This window comes from Chiloscyllium punctatum, chromosome 2 (genome assembly GCF_047496795.1).
Source record: "Chiloscyllium punctatum isolate Juve2018m chromosome 2, sChiPun1.3, whole genome shotgun sequence".
NCBI classification, from domain to species: Eukaryota; Metazoa; Chordata; class Chondrichthyes; order Orectolobiformes; family Hemiscylliidae; genus Chiloscyllium; species Chiloscyllium punctatum.
This window is the reverse complement of record NC_092740.1, coordinates 440,968-466,026: the sequence shown is the minus strand read 5'-3', so window position 1 is coordinate 466,026 and position 25,059 is coordinate 440,968. Positions and strand designations below refer to the sequence as shown.

At 43.0% G+C, this 25,059-nt stretch overlaps 1 protein-coding gene across 6 annotated transcripts in view; it reads left to right on the top strand.

The window, feature by feature from the left end:
- The window catches only part of LOC140493806 (nipped-B-like protein), a 523,989-nt gene that overhangs the window by 358,191 nt on the left and 140,739 nt on the right, over window positions 1-25,059 (top strand). For all 6 annotated transcript variants that reach the window (XM_072592747.1, XM_072592718.1, XM_072592708.1 and 3 more), the window contains 4 exons: window positions 3,785-3,931; window positions 5,038-5,172; window positions 7,038-7,136; window positions 16,859-16,912. In XM_072592747.1, coding sequence (XP_072448848.1) covers window positions 3,785-3,931; window positions 5,038-5,172; window positions 7,038-7,136; window positions 16,859-16,912 — 435 coding nt within the window. The remainder of the gene's footprint in view (window positions 1-3,784; window positions 3,932-5,037; window positions 5,173-7,037; window positions 7,137-16,858; window positions 16,913-25,059) is intronic.

Below are 25,059 nucleotides of genomic sequence, written 5' to 3'. Positions count from 1 at the left end.
TTCTGAACCCTTTCAAGTTTCACAGCATTGCAATAGGAAGGACGCCAGAATTGTAAGCAATATTCCAACAGTGGTCTAACCAATGTCCTGTACAACCACAACATGACCTCCCAACTTCTGTACTCAATACTCTGACCGATAAAAGAGAACCTACCAATCGCCGCCTTCACTATCCTATCTACCTGCGACTGTACTTTCAAGGAGCTATGAGCCTGCACTCCAAGGTCTCTTTGTTCAGCAACAGTCCCTAGGACCTTACCATTCAGTGTATAAGACCTGCTAAGATTTGTTTTCCCAAAATGCAGCACCTAATATTTATCTAAATTAAACTCCATCTGCCACTTCTCAGCCCATTGGCCCATCTGGTCAAGATCCCAAGATCCTGTTGTAATCGGAGGTAACCCTCTTCACTGTCCACTACACCTCCAATTTTAGTGTCATCAGCAAACTTACTAACTGTACCTCTTATGCTCGCATCCAAATCATTTCTGTAAATGACAAAAAGTTGAGGACCCAGCACTGATCCTTGTGGCACTCCATTGGTCACAGGCTTCCTGTCTGAAAAACAACCCTCCACCACCACCCTCTGTCTTCTACCTTTGACCAAGTTCTGTATCCAAATGGCTAGTTCTCCCTGTATTCCATGAGATCTAACCTTGCTAATCAGTCTCCCAAGAGGAACCTTTTCAACCGCCTCAAATAATTGAGGGAGGTGATCAGTGAGTTTATGCTTCCTGTCATGTCAAGTTCTCATTTGACAGCACCTGACCCTGATGCCCTATTTCTCATGGAGACATAGAAAATAGGAAAAGCAGTAGGTCACTTGGCCCTTTCCGCCTACTCCACCATTCCTTGTGATCATGGCTGATCATCCAACTCTGCTGGCCCAAGTGGTGTTAATCAATTTAGGCTTCTCAATTGGATTTTATGCATTTGCACATGGGCTGCATGGCCCACTTTGCAGACAGAAAGATTGCATGCACTACACCTGTTTGAAATTAACAAAATAGATAATAGACATTCCAATGAGTACAGACTCCACCTTCTGTGGAATGTCGGCAGTTTTTTTTCCTTTTCCAGGATCATGAGTCTTTGGAAATCTTCCTCAAAAGGCAGTGGAAGCAAGGACTTGAATGTTTTTGAGGCAGAATTAGTTAGGTTCTTAGTAAGCAAGAGAATGAAATCTTATTGGGCAGATGGCAACGTGGGTTTGAGATTACAGTCTCATCAGTCATGATCTTATTAAATGGTAGATAAAGTTCAAGGGACTGAACAGCCTACTTCTGTTCCTGAGTGGCGTGTTATTTATACCATCTGCAGTGATACATAGAACATAGAAAAATACAGCGCAGTACAGGCCCTTTGGCCCTCGATGTTGCGCCGATCCAAGCCCACCTAACCTACACTAGCCCACTATCCTCCATATGCCTATCCAATGCCCGTTTAAATGCCCATAAAGAGGGAATGTCCACCACTGCTCCTGGCAGGGCATTCCATGAACTCACGACTTGCTGAGGAAAGAATCTACCCCTAACATCTGTTCTATACCTACCACCCCTTAATTTAAAGCTGTGCCCCCTCGTAATACCTGACTCCATACGTGGAAAAGGATTCTCATGGTCAACCCTATCTAAACCCCTAATCATCTTGCACACCTCTATCAAGTCACCCCTAAACCTTCTTTTTTCCAGTGAAAACAGCCCCAAGTGCGTCAGCCTTTCCTCATACGATCTTCCTACCATACCAGGCAACATCCTGGTAAACCTCCCCTGCACCCGTTCCATTGCCTCCACATCCTTCCTATAGCATGGTGACCAAAACTGCACACAATACTCCAGATGCGGCCGCACCAGAGTCTTATACGACTGCAACATGACCTCAGGACTCCGGAACTCAATTCCTCTACCAATAAAAGCCAATACGCCATATTCCTTCTTCACAGCACTATTTACCTGGGTGGCAACTTTCAGAGATCTGTGTACATGGACACCAAGATCCCTCTGCTCATGCACACTACGAAGTACCCTACCATTAGCCCAGTACCCCATCTTTTTGTTACTCATACCAAAGATAGCTTTGATCTATTTACTTTTTCAATTTTAGATTCTCCTTAAATTTCTGTATTGATGGTGCAATTTTACTGTCTTTTTTTTCACTTCCTGGAATGATTCTTTGAAAGTTATTTCCTAAAATGTCATCTGCATACCCACTGACTCATGTATTAAGCTAATGTACCAGTTCACTTTTGCCAAGTCATTTGTCTTTTCAAAAATAATTATAAGTATAAAGTTTAAAACTAGAGTCTTTAACCCGCACTTTAAATTTCACGTTCAGTTGGAGGGGCAGTAATGTTGTGATCACAGTTACCTTGCTTTGCTTTTACTAGGAGGTCATTAATACCAACGTGTTGCACGTTATCAGATCTGCACTAGTTTGCTCTTTTTATTTTATTGGCTGTAGAGCATGCCTCTTTAGGAAATAGTGAGGACTGCAGATGCTGGACAGTCAGAGTCTATAAAGTGTGGTGCTGGAAAAAGCACAGCAGATCAGGCAGCTTCTGAGGAGCAAAAGTGTTGAAGTTTTGGCTATATTCCTTCATCAGGACTCATGAAAGGTTATGACTGAAATGTCAACTCTCTTGCTCATCAGATGCTGCCTGACGTGCTGTGCTTTTTCCAGCGCCACACTTGATCAAACATGTCTATCTAAGGAACTGTCCTGAAAGAACTCTTTGACCTCATTTTCCAGGCTAGCTTTACTAAGCTAATTCATTCAAACTATATATATATATAGTTCAAAATTGTGCATGATTATAGCCATACTTTTCTCCCAAGGTGCCATTATTTCTTTCCATATACCTTATCCTACAGTGTACTTGATATAAGGTGGAACATAAACTATTCCCACAAGTACTTCTTAGTTTTATTCTTTCCTGTCCGTACCCCAGTCTGATTCTACATCTTGATGTTTGATCTGGGACAATGTTGCAATGATAGATCTGTTATCCCGAATTAACAGAGCTCCCTTCCACCTTTCTCAGTTTCCTGGATTTCTGAAATGATATATGCCCTTGAATATTCAGGTCTTAACCTTTGCCACCTTGCAGTTACGCATCTCAAATGATTTTCATGTTTACCTCTTCATTTCTATTTGATCTGTTAATTCATCTTTTTTGTGCCAAATGCTATCTGCATTAGGAGACAGAATCTGTCATTTTTATTTCCTTACTGCTGCAATCTTTAACCTATCTGCTGACGCATTCTTGAGTTTGTAGGCTCTGTGCCAGGTTGGTTATAATTACCCTGATTGCTAGCTTCCTTCTTGGCCTTGACTTCTCTCTTTATTTTATCATACTTTCCTTCACTTGGTCCCTCACCTCCACTATTTGCTTTAGTTTGGAGGATGAAGTTAACAAGGCTGACAGGTTGCTTACTATAGAAGTTGGTGAACATAGCCCAGTGAGAGAATGTTTTATTGTACGTGACTGAACAATAGCAATGAGAATTTTAAACGAAAATTAAGTTGTGAAGTGAAGCAAGATGACCAGAGGCCAAAGCACCAGTGAAGTGAAGAACCAGGCTAAGGATATATTTAAACAGGTATTTTGAGTGGAGATGGGAGAAAATGTAATGATCTAATCAGTGTTCTTGATGTATTGAATTAAATAGCAGTCATGTACCATATGCTAGTTCTAGTTCTCTTGCCTCATTTCCATTGCATGCCATTGAGGTTTCTTATGTATTTTCTGCTGAATCTCACAGTAGAGTCGTTGTTTTCTTCACAGCTGGACATGCAACGTGGGGTCCATGGGCGTCTGATGGATAATTCCACAAGTGTGCGTGAAGCGGCTGTCGAGTTACTGGGTCGCTTTGTGCTGAGCCGACCTCAGCTCACTGAGCAGTATTACGACATGTTGATTGAGAGGATATTGGTACGTCTGTTTCCTACCCAGCTGCATGTCAGATTGGGGTTTTATAGCCATGTTGAGAGTGAAGTTGGAAGTAATTGAAGTGGGAGTAAATTTTGTAAAGTTTATCTAGACAATGTCAAAAAGTAAAAATTGGTGCCACACACCAGTCCTGAACTTTTCTGTGTCTGAGTAAAACTTGCCACTTATCGTGGTTTCCAGGATAGGCTGTGCAAGTTCACAGTAGGCCAGGAACATCTTGAAGTTAATCTGATCTATTTTAGCAAAATGCTCCAGTTGCTGGAAATCTGCAATAAAATAGAAAATACTAGAAATACCCAGCAGAACTGGAGTTGTTGTTTTATAACTCCAAAAAGTTAGAAGTGTAATACGTTTGAGCAAGGTCCATTAATATATGTTGATTAATCGGAGTGTTTTCAACTCTTGCAAAATTTTTCTTTTATCCTTATAATGGTCACACCACTAGTGTTTGAACTCCTCAGTTCATGAGGTCAGTGTTTGTCTACAAGACGACAAAATGTAAAATTTTCCATGTTAATGTTTTACTGATCCCTTGAATATGATCTGCCTTAAAATATGCAGTGATAGAATTGCCTGCAGGAGCATACTCATATGCTCCTCCTCAGTTCACACAACATGAAACTTAGTTGACAGTGTGATATCATACATGAGTTTGGGTACATATTGATGTGTAGGCCATTTCATCTATCGTCTCAAAACTTTTTGCAATCAGATCTCTATTATTACTAATAAAATAATAGAATTTTAGAGAGCAGTGCACCATTCAGGCTATCTGAAAATTCTTCACTGTCTTCATCACAATGCATTGCATTTTCTTTGTTTAGCAGAGCTATGGGGAAAGAAAATGTTTAAATTAACTGGTTAGTTGAAGAAAAAAATTAGGACACTGGTTTGATGCATCAAATGATGGTCTACTGTGCTATGTTATTCTCTGTTGTTTTGAGGAGTTGCTTGAAGTGCAGGTAAGAACTATTTGGGAATATGCCCTGTGTTAAGAAGATTGAAATTTTAACAGTCTTTAATGTCTAGGAAATCTACACTTTACTTTGCTGCATTTGTCTCATGTTTTAACAAATAATCTCTCGCAGGACACCGGTATAAGTGTGCGAAAGAGAGTTATCAAGATTCTACGTGATATATGCATCGAGCAACCAACATTCTCTAAAGTGACTGAGATGTGTGTGCGAATGATTCGCAGAGTCAATGATGAAGAGGGCATTAAGGTAAAGTTACATAGATTAATCAAATTTACCCAACTTCTTGTCTGTGTAACTGGAATTATAATGCATTCATTTCACTTTGCTTCCTGTACAGAATGTTGCTATAGTCTCTCAAGAAGTGGTCTACTTAGATTAGTTTATACACAGAGATTCTAAGTCACAAAAGAAATTGACCTCACCATTGACAATGCACTGATTTGCATCAAGTTGTAGAGGGTTTGGGTTTTCATTTGTTCATGGAATCAGGGTTTTGCTGTCTGGGCATTTATTCCCCATCATATTTGCTCTGAAGGCGGTGGCGGTGGTGGTGGTGAAATGCATTCTTGGACTGCTGCTATCCTGGGAGTATAGTTACATCCATAGTGCTGTTTAAAGTTTTTAAAGATTTTTCCCAGTAATAATGAAAGAATGGCAGTATGGTTGAATCAAAATGACGTATGACTTGGAAAACTTACAAACATTTGCTGCCTTCAAGATGGCAGAGGTCATGGATTTGGAAGTGCCTTTTGAAAGATCTTTGAAATGTTGGAATGCGTTTTGTAGATAGTACAAATTGCTGTCACTGTGTCATTAGTGGAGGGAAAGAATACTGAAGGTGGTGGATGTATTGCCAATCAAATGGGCTGCTTTGTTTTTGGTGTCAAACATAAATAGTGTTAGAGCTGCAGTCATTCAGGCATTTGGAGAGTATTTTGGATGAAAGTTTGCTCGCTGAGCTAGAAGGTTTATTTCTAGATGTTTCGTCACCCTACTAGGTAACATCTTCAGTGGTTCTCTGGGCGAAGCACTGTTGATAATTCCTGCTTTCTATTTATATGTTTGGGTTTCTTTGGATTGATGTCATTTCCTGTGGTGATGCCATCTGTTCTTTTCCTTGGGGGGATGGTAGATGGGGTCTAACTCTAAGTGTTTGTGGAGAGAGTTCCGTTGGAATGCCATGTTTCTAGGAATTCTCGTGCGTGTCTCTGTTTGGCTTGTCCTAGAATGGATGTGATGTCCCAGTCGAAGTGGTGTCCTTCCTCATCTGTATGTAAGGCTACTAGTGAGAGAGGGTCATATAAATAGAAAGCAGGAATTATCGACAGTACTTCACTTGGAGGCCCACTAAAGATGTTGCCTACTCTGGTGACAAAACGTCTGGAAATGAACCTTTCAGCTCAGCGAGCAAACCTACATCCAAAACCTCGACCTGAGCTGCAAATCTTCTCAAAACTCGCTTGGAGAGTATTCCATCAAACTCCTCTTTCCTCTATCGTTGGTCCTTGTGATTCTGAAATTCTAAATGTAGTAGCACCAATGTCTAAAGTATCAATCCTTGTGGGACTGCATTGTAAATTTCCTGTTATCTGAAAAATCGTTCATTCACCTCTAGTCACTGCCCACTGATTCCCTTCTCCAGTTTTATATCCATGTTTTTAATATTATTTTACTACTATGTATTTCCATTTTCTGAAGGAGTTTATTTTAAGTGTGGAATTTTATCAACTGCCTTCTGACAGTTCTTTGATAAAACTTCTAATATTTACATTAATTTCTGTTACTTCAACATGACTTGTGTTTAATCAATGTTGACCTACCCTCATTTTTCCAAGATTCACCAAATGAAAATTCATTTTATTTTAGTGTGAAAGACCTCCAGTCAAGATTCCAACGTTGATGAGCTGTTTCACCTTCAGTTTATCCCCTTTTCAAAATTAGGGTTATTGTAACATTTGTAACCTACTAGTTCTCTGGAACCATCCCAAATTCTCCCTCCATTGCCATTTGATGCATTGGGATGAACTGATGTTTTGTATGAGCTGTTCTCATGTTTGTGATTGAATGAACTCTGAAAGATATTAATGTAACTCTGATTTTATTCTCTGCAGAAACTGGTGAACGAAACATTCCAGAAACTCTGGTTCACTCCCACTCCCTCTCATGATGCAGAAGGGATGACACGAAAAATCCTAAATGTCACAGATGTGGTGAGTGTTTCTCTCCTTTTTAACCCTGTAACACCTTAACACCATGCTTATATACTCCTATGAAACTTAAGCTACTTTAATTTTAAAACAGGTGGTCTTTATAAATGAGTCAGAAGGTACACTGATTCAGCCCTTGAGCGTGTTTTGTCATTCTGTTTGAGCATGGCTGATCTGATTCTTAGCCCTCTTTGTTTGGCCTTGCTCCTTACCATCACCTAAAAAAAAAAATCTCTTAATATTAAATCTTAAACTTAACTGGAGCCCCAATGTTCTGCCCCAAAGACTCAAAGTTGCTGATAACTACAAACGATGGTGACATCAACAGTCAGCCTATTTCATTAGGTATGTACTCTGCTCTCAAACATGTAGATGTCCACAATGACTTGGAACTTCATGTGCAGAATGTAGCTGCTGTATGAGAGTTGCCACAGCTAAACAAGAGACTAGTCAGAAGTAGTCAAATGAGCCATGAATGCTGGCACATAATTCCACAACTAAACAGCGGAGAATACTCCAATATGTCTCTACATGAGGTGGGGTAAGTCCAGCACAATGGTGCAAAAGAAAAGTGTTAAGCATTTATAACAAACTTCAGTCAAAGGCAATGATCCACTTTTACTTCCTCCTTAGGCCCCCACCATCACAGATACTGGGCTTCAGCCAATTCAATTCATTCTACGTGGTATCAAGAAACAGAAAAAGCCTTATGGGCCTTTTCAGGTTTTGACAATATTACTGAAGATTTGATCTTCAGAATGAATTACATCCACTGGTTGAAACCATAACCTGCACAAAGGAAAATTATGTAATTATTGTGAGTTCAATCATCTCAATCCCAAGGTATCATTGTAGGAGTACCTCAAGGTAATTTCACAATCACACAAGATGTAGGAACAGGTACAGACCATCTTACCATATTTGCATAGTCTGCCAGTTAATATGATTATAGCTCTTCTTGGACTTCAACTCCACTTTCCACATGATCCCCAAAGACCTTGATTGCACCCTTGGGAGACTAAAGTTCTCCATGTGTTAGCCTTAAATATTTTCAATGGTGGATTATCCATGATGTGGTGGTGCCAGTGTTGGACTGTGAGGACAAAGTCAGACGTCACATGACACCAGGTTATAGCCCAACAAGTTTATTTGAAATCACAAGCTTTTGAAGCACTGCTCCATTAGCTGATGAAGGAGCAGCGCACCAAAAGCTTGTGATTTTGAACCAACCTGCTGAACTATAATCTGGTGTTGTGAGACTTCGGGCTACCCATAACACTTTGGGGCAGAGAATTACATAGGTGTACAACCCTTTGAAAAAGTAATTTTCCTTATCTCAGTCCTAAATACAAACATATGAAAATGTAAAACAGAAGCAGACATTTCTCAATTCCTCCTCAAATCTGCTCTGTCATTCAATAAGATCAGTTTGCATTTCAAATTTCATAGTCCCATCTATCAAGGAGTATTATATTAGCCACTTTCCATTCGTCTGGGACCTTCCCGGACTCCGGTGATTCAGGAAGGTTCACCATCAATGCCTCTTCTCCGATATCTCCCTAATTGACCCTACTCATCCTGCTACTACCCTTTCACTATTTAGGTGTTTATAAAAATGGTTTTGGAATTCGCCTTTTATGTTAGCTGTGAGTCATTTTTCATAATTTCTCTTTGCTTTTTTGCCTCCCTTCTGAACCTTCTCTGTTCAGGTTGGCTCTTAAATGGTATGTTGTATTTTTAATTTGTCTTTAACTTAATTTCTATCTCCTTTGGTGATGGAGCCGTGGATTGTTTGTTGCACGTTACCTTTTTGAGGGTATATACCTTAATGTTGCCCAATCAATTTCCTCTTTGAAGATGCTAATTGCTGTGCAACTGTTTTTCATCCAGCCTTGGATTCCATTCCATCTGGTCAATCTTAATTCTTGCTCTGTTGAAATCTGCTTTCTGTGCCAGTTGATAATTCTCAGTCTGCATTGTTCAGTGTCCTTTTCCATCACCATTCTAAATCTTATGATACTGTATCCTAAATTTTCTCCCACTGACTGATTTGGCTTACTTTTGTTTTCATTCACTTATGGGCCACAGGGTACACTGGTTGACCAGCATTTGTTGCCCTTGAGGTGATGGTAAGTTTCTTCCTTGAACTGCTGCAATTCATATGCTGTAAGCAGATTCTTTATGTCCTTGGGAAGGGAATTCCAGGAATTTGATCCAGCAACAGTGAAGGAACAGCGATATATTTGCAACTCAGGATAGAGTGTGGCTTCAAGAGGAAATTGAGATCCCATGTATCTGCTGCCCTTCTCCTTCTAGGCAGAAGTGATTGTGTGTTTGTGAGGTGCTGTGAGAGCATCTTTGGTGAATTTCTCCAATGCACCTTGTTGTTAGTACATACTGTTGCTACTGAGCATCAGTGGCGGAGCAAGTGGATGTCTGTGACTATGGTGCCAATCAGATAGGGTCTTTATCCTGTATGGTGTCAAGCTTCAGGTTGTTGGAGCTGCACTCACCCAGGCAAGTGGGAAGTAATCCATCACGCTCCTGACTTCTACCTTGTAGATGGTAGACAGGTTTTGAGGAGTCAGGAAGTGTGTTATTCACCAAAGTATACCTAGCCTCTGACCACCTCATGCAGCCACTGTTTATGTGGCATGTTAAGTTCAGTTTGTAGTAAGTGATAATCCCAAGGATGTCAATAGTAGGAGAATCTGTGTTGGCAACAATATTGAATGCCAAAATACAGCGATAGATTGTCTCTTATTGGTGATGGTAATTGCCTGGCATTTGTGTGGAGCAAATGTTACTTGCTACTTGTCACCCGAAGACTGGATGTTGCTCAGATCATGTTGCGTTGAACATGAATTTGTTCAGTATCTGAGGAGTCAAGAATGGTGCAGTCATCAGTGATCATCCCCATATCTGACCTCTTGGAGGGAACGTCATCGATGAAAGAGTTCAAAACGCTTGGTCCCTGGACACTACCCTGAGGAACTCCTGCAGAGATGTTCTGAAGTTGAGATGACTGACCTCCCACAAGCACGACCATCATCTTAGTGCTAGATCTGGCTTCATCCAGCAGAGTGCTAGCTCCCGATGCCCAATGATTCCAGTTTTACTAGAGCTTCTTGATGCCACACTTAGTCAAATGTGGCCTTGATGTCAAGGACTGTCACTCTTGTGTCACCTTTGGAATTTGATCAGGTCTTTTGTACAGTTGACTCACTCTCTCAGCGGAGCAGGTAAGGTCTGTTTGAAGGATCGGTGACATTTGTTTAACGGTTTAAATTTGAAAGTTTTTTTAAAAAGTGTGGAGCGGACCCGGAAGCTGGTGTAGCGTAAGCTTACCTGGGTAGGTTTTTTTTCCCTATAAAAGTACGCAGGAGAGGAACCCGAGGTAGTGCCTCCCACCCGCCCTCCTCCTCTAACCTAATAATAAGACCCGTTGTGGTAAGTAGGTAAGTGCTGCATTTTGCTTGCTCTATTCTTGGACCTAGTTTTTTTTTTAAAAGGTTACTTTTAGAGGGATGGCAGTGAAGGCAGTGCAATGTTCCTCTTGCAACATGTTTGAGGTGAGGGATGCCATGGTCGTCCCTGCTGATTACACTTGCAGGAAGTGCACCCATCTCCAGTTCCTCCAAGACAGTGTTAGGGAACTGGAGTGGAGTTGGATGAACTTAGGATCATTCGGGAGGCGGAGGGGGTCATAGATCGGAGCTTTAGGGAAGTAGTAACTCCAAAGATTGCAGACAGATGGGTGACAGTGAGGGGGACTGGGAGGAAGCAGCCAGTGCAGGGACGCCCTGCGGTCATTCCCCTCAAGAACAAGTATACCGTTTTGGATACTTGTGGGGGTGACGACTTACCAGGGGTAAGCAATGGGGTTCAGGCCTCTGGCACGGAGCCATCCCCGTTGCTCAGAAGGGAAGGGTGGAGAAGAGCAGAGCAATAGTTATTGGGGACTCGATAGTTCGGGGCACAGATGGGCGGTTTTGTGGGGGCGAGAGAGACTCACGTTTGGTTTGTTGCCTCCCAGGTGCAAGGGTACGTGACGTCTCTGATCGTGTTTTCCGGGTCCTTAACGGAGAGGGGGAGCAGCCCGAAGTCATGGTCCACATTGGCACCAATGACATAGGTAGGAAGAGGGCTGAGGATGTTAGGCAAGCTTTCAGGGAGCTAGGTTGGAAGCTCAGAGTTAGAACAAACAGAGTTGTTGTCTCTGGTTTGTTACCTGTGCCACGTGATAGAGAGTCGAGGAATAGGGAGGGAGAGCAGTTAAATGTGTGGCTACAGGGATGGTGCAGGAGGGAGGGATTCCGGTATCTGGATAACTGGGGTTCTTTCTGGGGAAGGTGGGACCTCTATAAACAGGATGGTCTACACCTGAACCTGAAGGGCACCAGTATCCTTGGGGGGAGGTTTGCTAGTGTTCTTTGGGGGGGGGTTTAAAGTAACTCTGCAGGGGCATGGGAACGTAGACTGTAACTTTAGGGTGCAGGACCTGGAGTGTAGGGAGGTTAGGAAAATGCCATCAATCTCAAAGGAGGGTGCCTGTAAACAGGAAAGTGGCGTGAAGTGTGTATACTTCAATGCAAGAAGTATACAAAATAAGGTAGGTGAACTTGCAGCGTGGGTTAGTACCTGGGATTTCGATGTTGTAGCTATTATGGAGACATGGGTAGAACAGGGACAGGATTGGCTGTTGCAGGTTCCAGTGTTTAAATGTTTTAGTAGGGTCAGAGGTGGGGGTAAAAGAGGGGGAGGTGTGGCAGTGCTTGTCAAAGATAGTATTACTGCGGTGGAAAGAACGATGGATGAAGACTCGCCAGCTGAGGTAGTTTGGGCTGAGGTTAGGAATAGGAAAGGTGAGGTCACCCTGTTAGGAGTTTCCTACAGGCCTCCTAATAGTCCGAGAGACGTGGAAGAAAGGATTGCGAGGATGATTCAGGAGAAAATTGAAAGTAATAGGGTGGTTGTTATGGGGAACTTTAACTTTCCAGATATTGACTGGGAATGCTATAGCTCGAGTTTGTTAGATGGGTCGGTGTTTGTCCAATGTGTGTAGGAGGGTTTCCTGACACAATATGTAGACAGGCTAACAAGAGGTGAGGCCATACTGGATTTGGTTCTGGATAAAGAACCAGGCCAGGTGTTAGAATTGGAGGTAGGTGAGCACTTTGGGGACAGTGACCACAGTTCTGTGACTTTTATTCGTGATGGAGAGGGATAAGTGTGCATTGCAGGGCAGGGAAATTATGATGCGGTGAGGCACGACGTAGGATGCGTGGCTTGGAAAAGTAGGCTTCAAGGCAAGGGCGCAATTGATATGTGGAGCTTGTTCAAGGAGCAACTATTGAGTGTCCTTGATAAGTACGTCCCTGTCAGGCAGGGAGGAAAGGGTCGTGTGAGGGAGCCGTGGTTTAGTAAGGAATTGGAATCCCTTGTTCAAGGGAAGAGGGCGGCCTATGTAAAGATGAGGCGTGAAGGTTCAATTGGGGCGATTGAGAGTTATAAGGTAGCCAGGAACAATCTGAAGAGAGAGCTAAGAGAAGCAAGGAGGGGACATGAAAAGTCCTTAGTTGGTAGGATTAGGGAAAACCCAAAGGCTTTCTATAAGTATGGCAGGAATAAAAGAATGACTAGGGTAGGAATAGGTCCAGTCAAGGATAGTAGTGGGAAGTTGCGTGTGGAGGCTGAAGAGATTGGGGAGACACTGAATGAATACTTTTTGTCAGTATTCACTCAGGAACAGGACATTGTTGCCGATGTGAATATTGAGTCACAATTAATTAGAATGGATGGCTCAGGTATGTAGGGAAGAGGTGTTGGAAATTCTGGAAAGGGTGAAAATAGATAAGTCCCCTGGGCCTGATGGCATTTATCCTAGGGTTCTCTGGGAAGCAAGGGAGGAGATTGCAGAGCCATTGGCCTTGATTTTTATGTCCTCGTTGTCTGCAGGAATAGTGCCAGAAGACTGGAGGATAGCAAATGTGATTCCCTTGTTCAAGAAGGGGAGTAGGGATAACCCTAGTAACTATAGGCCGGTGAGCCTCCCTTCTGTTGTGGGCAAAGTCTTAGAGAGAATTGTAAGGGATAGGAGTTATAAACATCTGGATAGGAATAATGTGATCAAGGATAGTCAGCATTGTTTTGTGAAGGACAGATAGTGTCTCTCAAACCTTATTGAATTCTTTGAGAAGGTGACTAAGGAGGTGGACGAGGGTAAAGCGGTAGATGTGTATATGGATTTTAGTAAGGCGTTTCATAAGGTTCCCCATGGTAGACTACTGCACAAAATACAGAGGTATGGCATTGAGGGTGAGTTGGAGGTTTGGATTAGGAATTGGCTGGCTGGAAGAAGACAGAGGATAGTAGTTGATGGTAAAGGTAGAAGCAATAACTGCAGATGCTGGAAACCAAATTCTGGATTAGTGGTGCTAGAAGAGCACAGCAGTTCAGGCAGCATCCAACGAGCAGCGAAATCGACGTTTCGGGCAAGAGCCATTCATCAGGAATGGTAAAGGTTCATCTTGGAGTGCAGTTACTAGCGGTGTTCGGCAAGGATCTGTTTTGGGACCATTGCTGTTTGTCATTTTTATAAATGACCTGGAGGAGGGGCTAGAAGGTTGGGTGAGCAAGTTTGCGGATGATACGAAAGTTGGTGGGGTTGTTGACAGTGAGGAAGGATGTGGCAGGTTACAGCGGGATATAGATAAAATAAGGTTAGATTAGATTAGATTACTTACAGTGCAGAAACAGGCCCTTCGGCCCAACAAGTCCACACCACCCCGCCGAAGCGCAACCCACCCATACCCCTACATCTACCCCTTACCTAACACTACGGGCAATTTAGCATGGCCAATTCACCTGACCTGAACATCTTTGGACTGTGGGAGGAAACCGGAGCACCCGGAGGAAACCCAAACAGACACTGGGAGAACGTGCAAACTCCACACAGTCAGTCGCCTGAGGCGGGAATTGAACCCGGGTCTTTGGCGCTGTGAGGCAGCAGTGCTAGCCACCGTGCCGCCCACAAAGATAAGCTGCAGAGCTGGGCAGAAAGGTGGCAAATGGAGTTCAATGTAGGTAAGTGTGAAGTGATTCACTTTGGTAAGAGTAACAAGAAGATGGGGTTCTGGGCTAATGGTCGGATACTTGGTAGTGTGGTTGAGCAGAGGGATCTTGGTGTTCATGTACACAGATCTTTGAAAGTTGCCACCCAGGTAAATAATGCGGTGAAGAAGGCATATGGCGTACTGGCTTTTATTGGTAGAGGAATTGAGTTCCGGAGTCCTGAGGTCATGTTGCAGTTGTAAAAGACTCTGGTGCGGCCGCATCTGGAGTATTGTGTGCAGTTTTGGTCGCCATACTGTCGGAAGGATGTGGAGGCACTGGAATGGGTGCAGAGGAGGTTTACCAGGATGTTGCCTGGTATGGTAGGAAGATCATATGAGGAAAGGCTGAGGCACTTGGGGTTGTTTTAATTGGAGAAAAGAAGGTTTAGGGGTGACTTGATAGAGGTGTACAAGATGATTAGGGGTTTAGATAGGGTTGACCATGAGAACCTTTTTCCACATATGGAGTCAGCTATTACAAGGGGGCATAGCTTTAAATTAAGGGGTGGTAGGTATAGGACAAATGTTAGGGATAAATTCTTTACTCAGCGAGTCGTGAGTTCATGGAATGCCCTGCCAGTAGCAGTGGTGGACATTCCCTCTTTATGGGGCATTTAAACGGGCATTGGATAGGCATATGGAGGATAGTGGGCTAGTGTAGGTTAGGTGGGCTTGGATCGGCGCAACATCGAGGGCCAAAGTGCCTGTACTGCGCTGTATTTTTCTATGTTCTATGTTCTATTTGAGCCAAGGCTGTAATGACATCAGGAGCTGAGTGGCCTGGCAGAGCCCAAACTAGGCATCACCAAGCAGGCTATTGCTGAGTAGGTGCTGCTTGATAGCACTGTTGATGACACCTTCCACTACTGATGATCAAGAGTAGACAATTGAGATAATTGGCTGTGTTGGATTTGTCCTGTTTCTTATGTACCAGATGTGCATGGAAACGTTTCCACATTGTCAGGTAGATGCCAGTGTTATAACTGTATTGGAAGTGCTTGGCTAGTTCTGAAGCCCAGATCTTCACTACTATTGCTGGAATGTTGTCAGGGCCCCTAACCTTTGTGGTATCAAGTGCTTCTAACCGTTTCTTGATATCATGTTGAATGAATTGAATTTGCTGAAGACTGGTATCTGTAAATCTGATGTCCACTAGCGTTGGCTGAGATGGATCATCTATTTGACACTTCTGGCTGATAATTGCTGCAAATGCTTTAGCGTTATCTTTTGCACTGAATTATTTCCAAGAACCATGTCTAGCAGTGTCTCCTTTGTTGTTGAACTGGACATGTACTGCTAAAGAAAATTATCCTGAATCCAATCCAAGAATGCTTGTGCCTTGCTACTACTGTCCCAATCTGTATTAGGCTAATTGATCCTCCAATTATATCTTCTCTGTGACATCTATACAATTTGGAAATTTATTTGCAGATTTTTTTGTCTACGTCCTTCCCACTGGTGGGTAGGCTATAAATTACACAGTAATATAATTTCACCCTTTTTGTCCCTTTGCTTTAGCCAAATCAATTCTGTACACAAATGTTCTGCGACATACTTTGTCCCCTACACTGCAATGCTCTCCTTAACCAAAAATGCCATCTTCCCCTCCCCTGCCCTTTTCTCCTTTTCCATCGTTTCTTAGCACCCTGTAGATCCTGTAAATCCATTTTTTAGATTAGAATCAGTCTGACCATTGTGGCACAGACAGCCTCACACAGGGAAACTTGCACCTTCAATACATTATCCGGGCCGACGTGACACTAATTGTTCACTTGAGAATGTAACTTTTAAAAACAGTTTTGTGGTTTACATATGAAAGGACTGAAGCCAACATGGTCATGCTAAAAATCGATAGATTTAACAAATAATCCAGGTCTTTTTCAAAATATAATTTCTGTTAAATCGCACTGTAAACTTTTGTTATAAATTCTGTTTCTTACAATCTTATTCTCCACAACCACCTGATGAAGGAGCAGTGCTCTGAAAGCTAGTGCTTCCAAATAAACCTGTTGGATTATAACCTGGTGGTGTGTGATTTTTAATATTGTACATCTCAGTCTAGTACCGACGTCTCCAAATCAAGGTTTGAGTTAGAAATTGATAGATTTATGGGAACTAATAATATTAAGGAATGTGGGGTTGGAGCAGAAAACTAGATGATTTGCCATGTTCAAGAATGACACTGCAAGCTTGATGGCTCAATAGTGTACTCCTAATTCAGTGTTCCAAAGTGGTTGGAGTGCAGCTGCAGAGCAGCTGTAATTTAATTTTCCATTATTTATCTGTAGGATGTGGGCATCGCTGGCTGGCCAGCATTTATTGTTCATCCTTTAGCTGCCCTTGAGGACGTGTTGGTCAGCTGCTTTCTTGAACCACTGCAGTCCATGTGCTGTGGGTTGATCCACCGTTCTTTTAGGGAATTCCAGGAATTATTCTCAAGAAATAGAATTGCCTACTTGTGTTTCCCTAAAAAACCCAAATTGAATGATTCATGCTTGAAGATAATTGAGGCTGTTGGTTTTGCACAGGTCCTTATCTCTGCTACTGTGGAATGATGGTTCTCTTCTTTAAAGTGCTATTGTTGACAGCTGTCTTTCACCTGTTTTGCAGGTTGCTGCTTGCAGGGATACTGGGTACGATTGGTTTGAGCAGCTTCTTCAGAATGTAAGTACAATACAGATAAGATTTCCATTGCATGAGAGCTTAACTTTTCAAACTCTGGTTGAGTTAGATACAAGGTTAGAAAGTTATCCTGGTCCTGCTGGGAGTCTTAACTATCAAGTTGGAAACTTTTCCATTGGTATTCTAGATCTTTCTGTAGTGGGATTAAAACCCTTGATGGGTGAGGAAGTTTTGAGTGTTCAGAAATGTTATGCCATCTTCTGACGCAATGGGACTTTAAACCCAAACTTTCCAGCACAGATAGTGACACCACCACTCTGTCCCAAGAGCCATCTATGGGTGGTAATTGTAAATATTTTTAAATCACCCTAGTCAGTGACATTATTACACACCCCGGAGCAGGTGGGACTTGAACCTGGGTCCATTGTCTCCAGGTTGGGAACACAACCACTTACCCAAGATAATACTCGCGCATGCTGCATCTGGTATTCCCATGTTAGTCTCCTTGGGTGTTAACTGTAGATATTTTCTAATCAACCTGTTCAGATGTTTTATGACACATCACTGGAGCAAATTAATTTGAACCTTGGCCAGAGATAGGCACAGTATCACTGTAGCACAGGACTCCTTATGTGTTAGTTGTATTTATTTCAAACAACTTGTTCAGACAGTTGGGCGGCTCGGTGGCACAGTGGTTAGCACTGCTGCCTCACAGCACCAGAGACCTGGGTTCAATTCCCGCCTTAGGGGACTGTGTGGAGTTTGCACGTTCTCCCTGTGTCTGCGTGGGTTTCCTCCGGGTGGTCCGGTTTCCTTCCACAGTCCAAAGATGTGCAGGTCAGGTGAATTGGCCATGCTAAATTTCCCGTAGTGTTAGGTAAGGGGTAAATGTAGGGGTATGGGTGGGTTGCGCTTCGGCGGGTCAGTGTGGATTTGTTGGGCCGAAGGGCCTGTTTCCACACTGTAATCTAATCTAACAGTGATACACATCTGGAGCAGGTGAGACTTGAACCAGGGGGTTTCAACGCCCAGAAGTAGTGACACTGCCGCAAAAGCCCTTACCGGGTGTTGATTAAAGCTAATTCTTTTTGCTTAACCTGTTAAGAAATGTTATGACACAACTTGGAACAGGTGGTTCTTGAACACAGATATCTTGTCCCAGAGGTACGGACACTAACACTACACAAGTGTCCCTACTCTGTCTGGTATTCCCAGGCAATCTTCCATTCGAGTACAAACCACGCCTGAATCTATTTAATGTCCAAGATTAAAAGAGATCAGTTGTTTTCAGACTAATATGGTTGCGGGCTAGGTGTTAATTGTAGAGGTTTTCCAATCAAGTAGTCAAAGTCGTTATTATACACCCCTGGGTTCTGGTCCTACTTGATACCAGTTTCTTGGCTGAGAGGTAGGGGGCACTGCTACAAGTACCGTAGATTCACAGTACTAGATACAGCAAATGTTTTTGGCGAAAGTGAGGACTGCAGATGCTGGAAATCAGAGTCTAGATTAGAGTGGTGCTGGAAAAGCACAGCAGGTCAGGCAGCATCCGAGGAGCAGGAAAATCGACGTTTCGGACAAAAGCTCTTCATTCCCGCTGTGCTTTTCCAGCGCTACTCTAATCTAGACAGCAAGTGTTTTATTAACGGGCACCTCTAGGGCCAGAAATTGATCAAATATTCTGGATAATCCAGATATATGCATAACTTCAATAATCCCTGACCAAATGAAGCTTTGAAACATCACATTCCTCAAAAATCTATAGGAAAACATCAGCACACCTCCTGAAGTCAATATAGATCGATACACACAATAGAAACACAATGCAAGGGGTATACACATCACTGGTATACTTTACTTATAGCATTAAATACGCAGACATTGCAATATTTGAGGTGTATGATTTTTGTCAGTTGACCAAGAATACTGGTTGATAAGGTGCTGGTTAAAATTAAGTTTGCTGTATTTTTTAATTAACTTGTTCAGCGATTTTATGACACACCTCTGGGGCAGATGGGACTTGAACCTGGGCTTCCTAGCTCAGAGGTAATAACCTTAACACTACGCCACAAATGCTCCAAAGACTACTATGCTGATATTTCCAGGCATTCTCTTATCCGAATGCTGCCCAAGCCTGAAACTGCTTAGCTTGTGAGATCAAGTGATATCAATTGTTTTCAGGTTATTATGGCTGTGGCTGGGTGTTAATTAGGTAAAAACAAGGACTGCAGATGCTGGAAACCAGATTCTAGATTAGAGTGGTGCTGGAAAAGCACAGCAGTTCAGGCATCATCCGAGGAGCAGGAAAATCGACGTTTTGGGCAAAAGCCCTTCAGGAATATTCCTAATGAAGGTCTTTTGCCTGAAACGTCGATTTTCCTGCTCCTCGGATGCTGCCTGGGTGTTAATTGTATGTAAATTACATTAGTATTTCTCGGGTGATGTTAGCTGAGGATTTACATGTTCCATTTTCAGTATAAATCAAAAATGCATGTTTGTAATAAGTCTGTAAATTCCAAATTTAGGACAATTATAAAGGATGTTAAATTGGATCAGTGGGCTGAGGAGTTGCACATGGAGTTTAATTTGAATAAATGTGAGATATTGCATATTGGCAAAGGAAAGAGAGGGAGATCTTGTGCATTTAATGGTAGGGCCCTGGCATATGTTGCAAGATAGAAGGACCTAGAGGTTCAGGTGCATAATTCCTTGAAATTTATACCACATGTTGATCGGACGGTTAACATGCTGGCCTGAAGGTGAGGTTGAAACAAAGCAGTTTCAATATGAATACTGTTCAAATCTTCCTTAAACTTAGGTGTTGGCAGAGGATTGGAGAATTTCAAATGTTTACATGCTTGTTCAAAGAAGTGATTAGTGATATGCCCAGCAAATACAGACCAATCAGTTTGGAATATGATTTGGAGGTGCCGGTGTTGGACTGGGGTGTACAGGGTTAAAAGTCACACACCAGGTTATAGTCCAACAAGTCCAATAAATCTATCACCCCTCAATTTGTAGGGCATAACTACAAATTGAGGAATGATAGATTTAAGACAGCTGTCAGATGAAAGTTCTTTACGCAGAGTGTGGTAAGGGTGTGGAATGCCCTACCTGCTAATATAGTCAACTCAGCCACATTAGGGAGATTTAAACAATCCTTAGATAAGCACATGGATTATTTTGGGATAATGTAAAGGGACGAGCTGAGAATAGCTCACAGGTCGGTGCAACATCAAGGGCCGAAGGGCCTGTTCTGCGCTGTATTGTTCTAAGTTTATTTGGAAGCACTATCTTTTAGAGTGCTGCTCCTTTATCAGGTGGTTGTGGAGCATAAGATCGTAGGACACAGAATTTATAGCAAAAGTTTACAGTGTGATGTAAACTGAAATTATATATTGAAAAAGACTTGGATTATTTGTAAGTCTCTCATCTTTTAGAATGGGCATGTTGGTTTCAGTTCTTTTCATGTGTAAATCCCAGAACTTAAAGTTACAATCTCAAGTGAACTTTAACAGTAGGTGCCATATTAGGCCAATGTGGCACCTATTATTAAAGTTCACTTGAGAAGGAAACTTTAAGAAAGTTACGGAATTTGCATATGAAAGAATTGAAACTAACATGCCCATTTTAAAAGATGAATTCTGTATACTACTCCACAACCACCTGATAAAGGAGCAACACTGCAAAAGCTAGTGCTTCCAAATAAGCTTGTTGAACTATAACCTGGTGTTGTAATTTGTAAGGTGAAAATGTGTTGCTGGAAAAGTGCAGCAGATCAGGCAGCATCCAAGGAGCAGGAGAATCGACGTTTCGGGTATGAGCCCTTCAGGAATGAGGAAAGTGTGTCCAGCAGGCTAAGATAAAAGGTAGGGAGGAGGGACTTGGGGGAGGGGAGTTGGAAATGCGATAGGCGGAAGGAGGTCAAGGTGAGGGTGATAGGCCGGAGTGGGGGTGGGGGCAGACAGGTTAGGAGGACGGTGCTGAGTTTGAGGGATTTGACTTAGACAAGGTGAGGGGAAGGGAAATGAGGAAACTGGAGAAATCTGAGTTCATCCCTTGTGGTTGGAGGGTTCCTAGGCGAAAGATGAGGCGCTCTTCCTGTTGTAATTTGTAAGTTTGAAATATGAGTGGGTTGTCTGATGATGTCAGACAGGTTGGGCCTGTTTTTGCTTGAATTTAGAAGAGTGAGGGGTGACTTGATTCAAATCTAGAAGGTGGATATAAAATGAATGTTTAAATTTATGGGTCAGTTCAGAACTAGAGGGCAGCCCTTTATGGAAAAGATTAGCTTTTTTTTAGGGTCATGGAACTCAACAGTGAAGGCTGGTCATTGAATGTTTGTGAGACAAGTGGATTAATCCTTGTTAGAAGGATCGAGGGTTATCTGTTGGGGTGGGGTATGTTGGGGTGGGGGGGGGGTGTGGTGGTGGATGTAGATGGAAATGTGAAATTGAAGAATTGAAAACACTTACAGAATAGCCACGACTGTATTGAATTGCTAAGCAGATGTAACAGTCAGTTTTTCACTTAGTCATGGATCGTGGCCATTGCTGGCTAGGCCACTATTTATTGGCCTTCCCTAATTGTCCTGAGGACAACTAAGAGTCAACAGTTTTGCACATGTCTCAGCCAGCCAAAGTCTACTGACTGAAAGGAGGAGAAGTAGACCAAAGACTTCAGTTTCTTTGGTTCACCTTGCGGAAACTTTCAGAAATGGTTCAGGTCAAAATTAGTAATCTTGTAGGGAAATATAGATTAATTAAGAAAAACTTGTATGAAGAGTAAATTAATTTTAACTTTTATTTAGTCCCGTGTGGATTTTGTTGGCTTGGGTAACCTTTATTGCCTTTAAGACCTAAATGTTATGACGCTTCAATGCTCATCCAAGTACTTTATTAAGAGTTCTGAGGTTGCTTGCCTCAACTACTCTCCAGGTGAGGTAAAAACAATGACTGCAGATGCTGGAAGTGCATTCCAGATTACCACACCCTCTGGTTAGAAAAAAAAGCTTTCCTCAAATCCTTTCTGCCTTTCATTTTAAAATTATGCCCCCTAGTCATGAATATTTTGACTAAGGGACACCACTTGTTTTCTATTCAACCTGTCCATACCCAAAGTAATCATCTACGCCTCTATCAGGTCCTCTGTCAAACTTCTCTGCCCCTAAGAAAACAACCTGAACTCATCTAGCTTCTGTTTGTACCTGAAAAGCTCAATCCCAGACAATCCCAGAAACGCCATAGTACTGCCTTGAATGCAATCACAATTGTTCATATACTGTGGTGATTAGAAGTGCTTATGGTAGACCATATGGCACAGGAGCAGATTTAGGCATTTGACCCATTTGAGTTTGCTCCACCAAACAATCATGACTGATATTTTTCTTATCCCCGTTCTCCTGCCTTAGAACATCAAACAATACAGTGCAGAACAGGCCCTTTGGCCCTTGGTGTTGCGCTGACCTGTAAACTAATCTAAGCCCATCACTCTACACTCTCCCATTGTCATCCATCTGCTTATCCAAGGACTGTTTAAATGCTTCTAAGTTAACTACATTGGCAAGCAGGGCATTCCATGCCCTTACCACAGTGAGTGAAGAACCTGCCTCTGACATCTGTCTTAAATCTATCACTCCTCAATTTACAGCTATGCCCCCTTGTACAAGCAGATGTCATCATCCTAGGGAAAAGAGTCTCACTGTCCACCCTATCAAATACTCTAATCATCTTGTATGTTCTCTATTAAATCCCCTCTTAGCCGCCTTCTCTCCAATGAGAACAGATCTAAGTCCCTCAGCTTTTCCTCATAAGACCTTCACTTCAAACCAGGTAATATCCTGGCAAATCTCCTTTGCACCTTTACCAATGCTTCCACATCCTTCCTGTAAAGGGGCGACCAGAACTGTACACGATATCCCAAGTGAGGCCACACTAGCATTTTGTATAGTTGCAGCATGACATTACAGCTCAGGAACTCAATCCCTCTACCAATAAAACCTAAACACTGTATGCCTTCTTAACAGCACTGTCAACCTGAGTGAAAATGGGTGAGGAATATTCATTTAGCACCTCTCCAATCTCCACAGGGTCCACACGCAACTTCCCACTTCTGTCTTTGCCCCAATTCTACCCTCGTCATCCTTTTATTCCTCTCATATCTGTAGAAAGCTTTAGGGTTCTCCTTTATTCTACCTGCTAATGACTGCTCATGTCCCCTCCTTGCTCCTCTTAACTCTCTCTTTAAGTCCTTCCTAGTTAATCTGTAACTCTCCATCCCCTCATCTGAAACAACTTGTCTCAACATCACATAAGCCTCCCTCTTCTGCTTAACAAGAGATACAATTTCTGTAGTAAACCGCGGTTACCTTATCTTGTCGCTTCCTCCTTACCTGACAGGGACATACCTGTCAAAGACACGTAACATCTGTTCCTTAAACCAGGTCCATGTTTCCCTTCTGCCAGTAACCCTTGATTCCCTTACTGCCCTTATCTATCTAGGTCTCAAATTCACTCAGTGACTTGGCCTCCACAGTCTGCTGCAGAAATGAGTTCCACAGATTCACCATGCTCTGGCTGAAGGAATTCCTCGTCCTCCTCCTCGTCCTCCTCCTCGTCCTCCTCCTCCTCGTCCTCCTCCTCGTCCTCCTCCTCCTCCTCGTCCTCCTCCTCCTCCTCGTCCTCCTCCTCCTCCTCCTCGTCCTCCTCCTCGTCCTCGTCCTCGTCCTCGTCCTCGTCCTCGTCCTCGTCCTCCTCCTCGTCCTCGTCCTCGTCCTCCTCCTCCTCGTCCTCCTCCTCCTCGTCCTCCTCCTCCTCGTCCTCCTCCTCCTCGTCCTCCTCCTCCTCGTCCTCCTCCTCGTCCTCAACCCTCAGCCCCGGCCTCCTCCCCCTCCCCGTTCTAAAGCCTGGGCCCCGTCCACCTCCCCCTCCTCATTCTAAAGCCTCAGCCTCTGCCTCATCCTCCTCGTCCTCGTCGTCCTCCCCGTTCTAAACCCTCGGCCTCGTCCTTGTCCTCCTCCCCGTTCTAAAGCCTTGGCCTCATCCACCACCTCGTTCTAAACCCTCTGCCTCGGCCACGTCGTCCTCCCCATTCTAACCCTCTGCCTCGTCCTCCTCCCCGTTCTAAAGCCTTGTCCTCGTCCCCGTTCGAAAGCCTCGTCCTTGTCGTCTGCCCCGTTCGAAAGCATCCTCCCTTCATTCTGAGGCTGTGCCCTCAGGTCCTAGTCCCTCCTACCAATGGAAGCATCACCTCCGGGCTTCTTAGTATTCTGTCAGTTTCAATAAGATCTCCCCCCAACCCCCTCAACTTTATTGAGTACACACCCAGAGTCATCAACAGCTCCTCATGTGACAAAGCCTTCATCCCTGGGATTATTTTTGTAAACCTCCTCTAGACTCCCTCCAATGCCAGCACATCTTTACTTCAAAATGGGGCCAAATCTGTGCTCAGTATTCTGAATACAGTTTCACCAGAGCCTTGCACAATTTATCCCTGCTCTTGTATTCTTGTCCTCTTAAAGTAAATGCCAACATTCAAGATTGTTTAACTGAAAATCTAGAGTCTCTTTGTGCTTTGGATTTCTGAAGTCTTTCCCCATTGTGAAAGTAGTCTGCGTCTCTATTTGTCCTACCAGAGCATAACCTCACACTTTCCCATATCGTACTTGACACTTTCCTAGCCTGTCCAAGTTCTTTTGCAGAGTCCCCACTTAGAACATAGGGCATGTACTGTGCTATAATATTCTTTGTTCCTCTATGTTGCATCGACTGTGGAACCAATCTGAAGCCTATCTATCCTACACTATTCCATTTTCATCCATATGTTTATCCAGTAGCTATTTAAATGGTCTTGAAGTTAATGAGTCTACTACTGTTGCAGGTAGGCCGTTCCATGCCCCTACTGCTCTCTGAGTAAAGAAACTACCTCTCACATCTGTCCTATATCTATCACTCCTCAATTGAAAGCTGTGTCCCTTTGTGCTAGCCATCACCATCCAAGTAAAAAAGCTGTCACTGTACACCCTATCTAACTCTCTGATTATCTTATGTCTCAATGGTGGTGCAGGCTGAAGGGACTGACTGGCCTCTTTTTGTTCCTGATTTGTATGTTTAGACATTACTGGTAGGGCGTCAGATAATAACTGTCAAAATATGGCTCTTAATAAAAGGAGGGAAAACCGCTTTCATGGT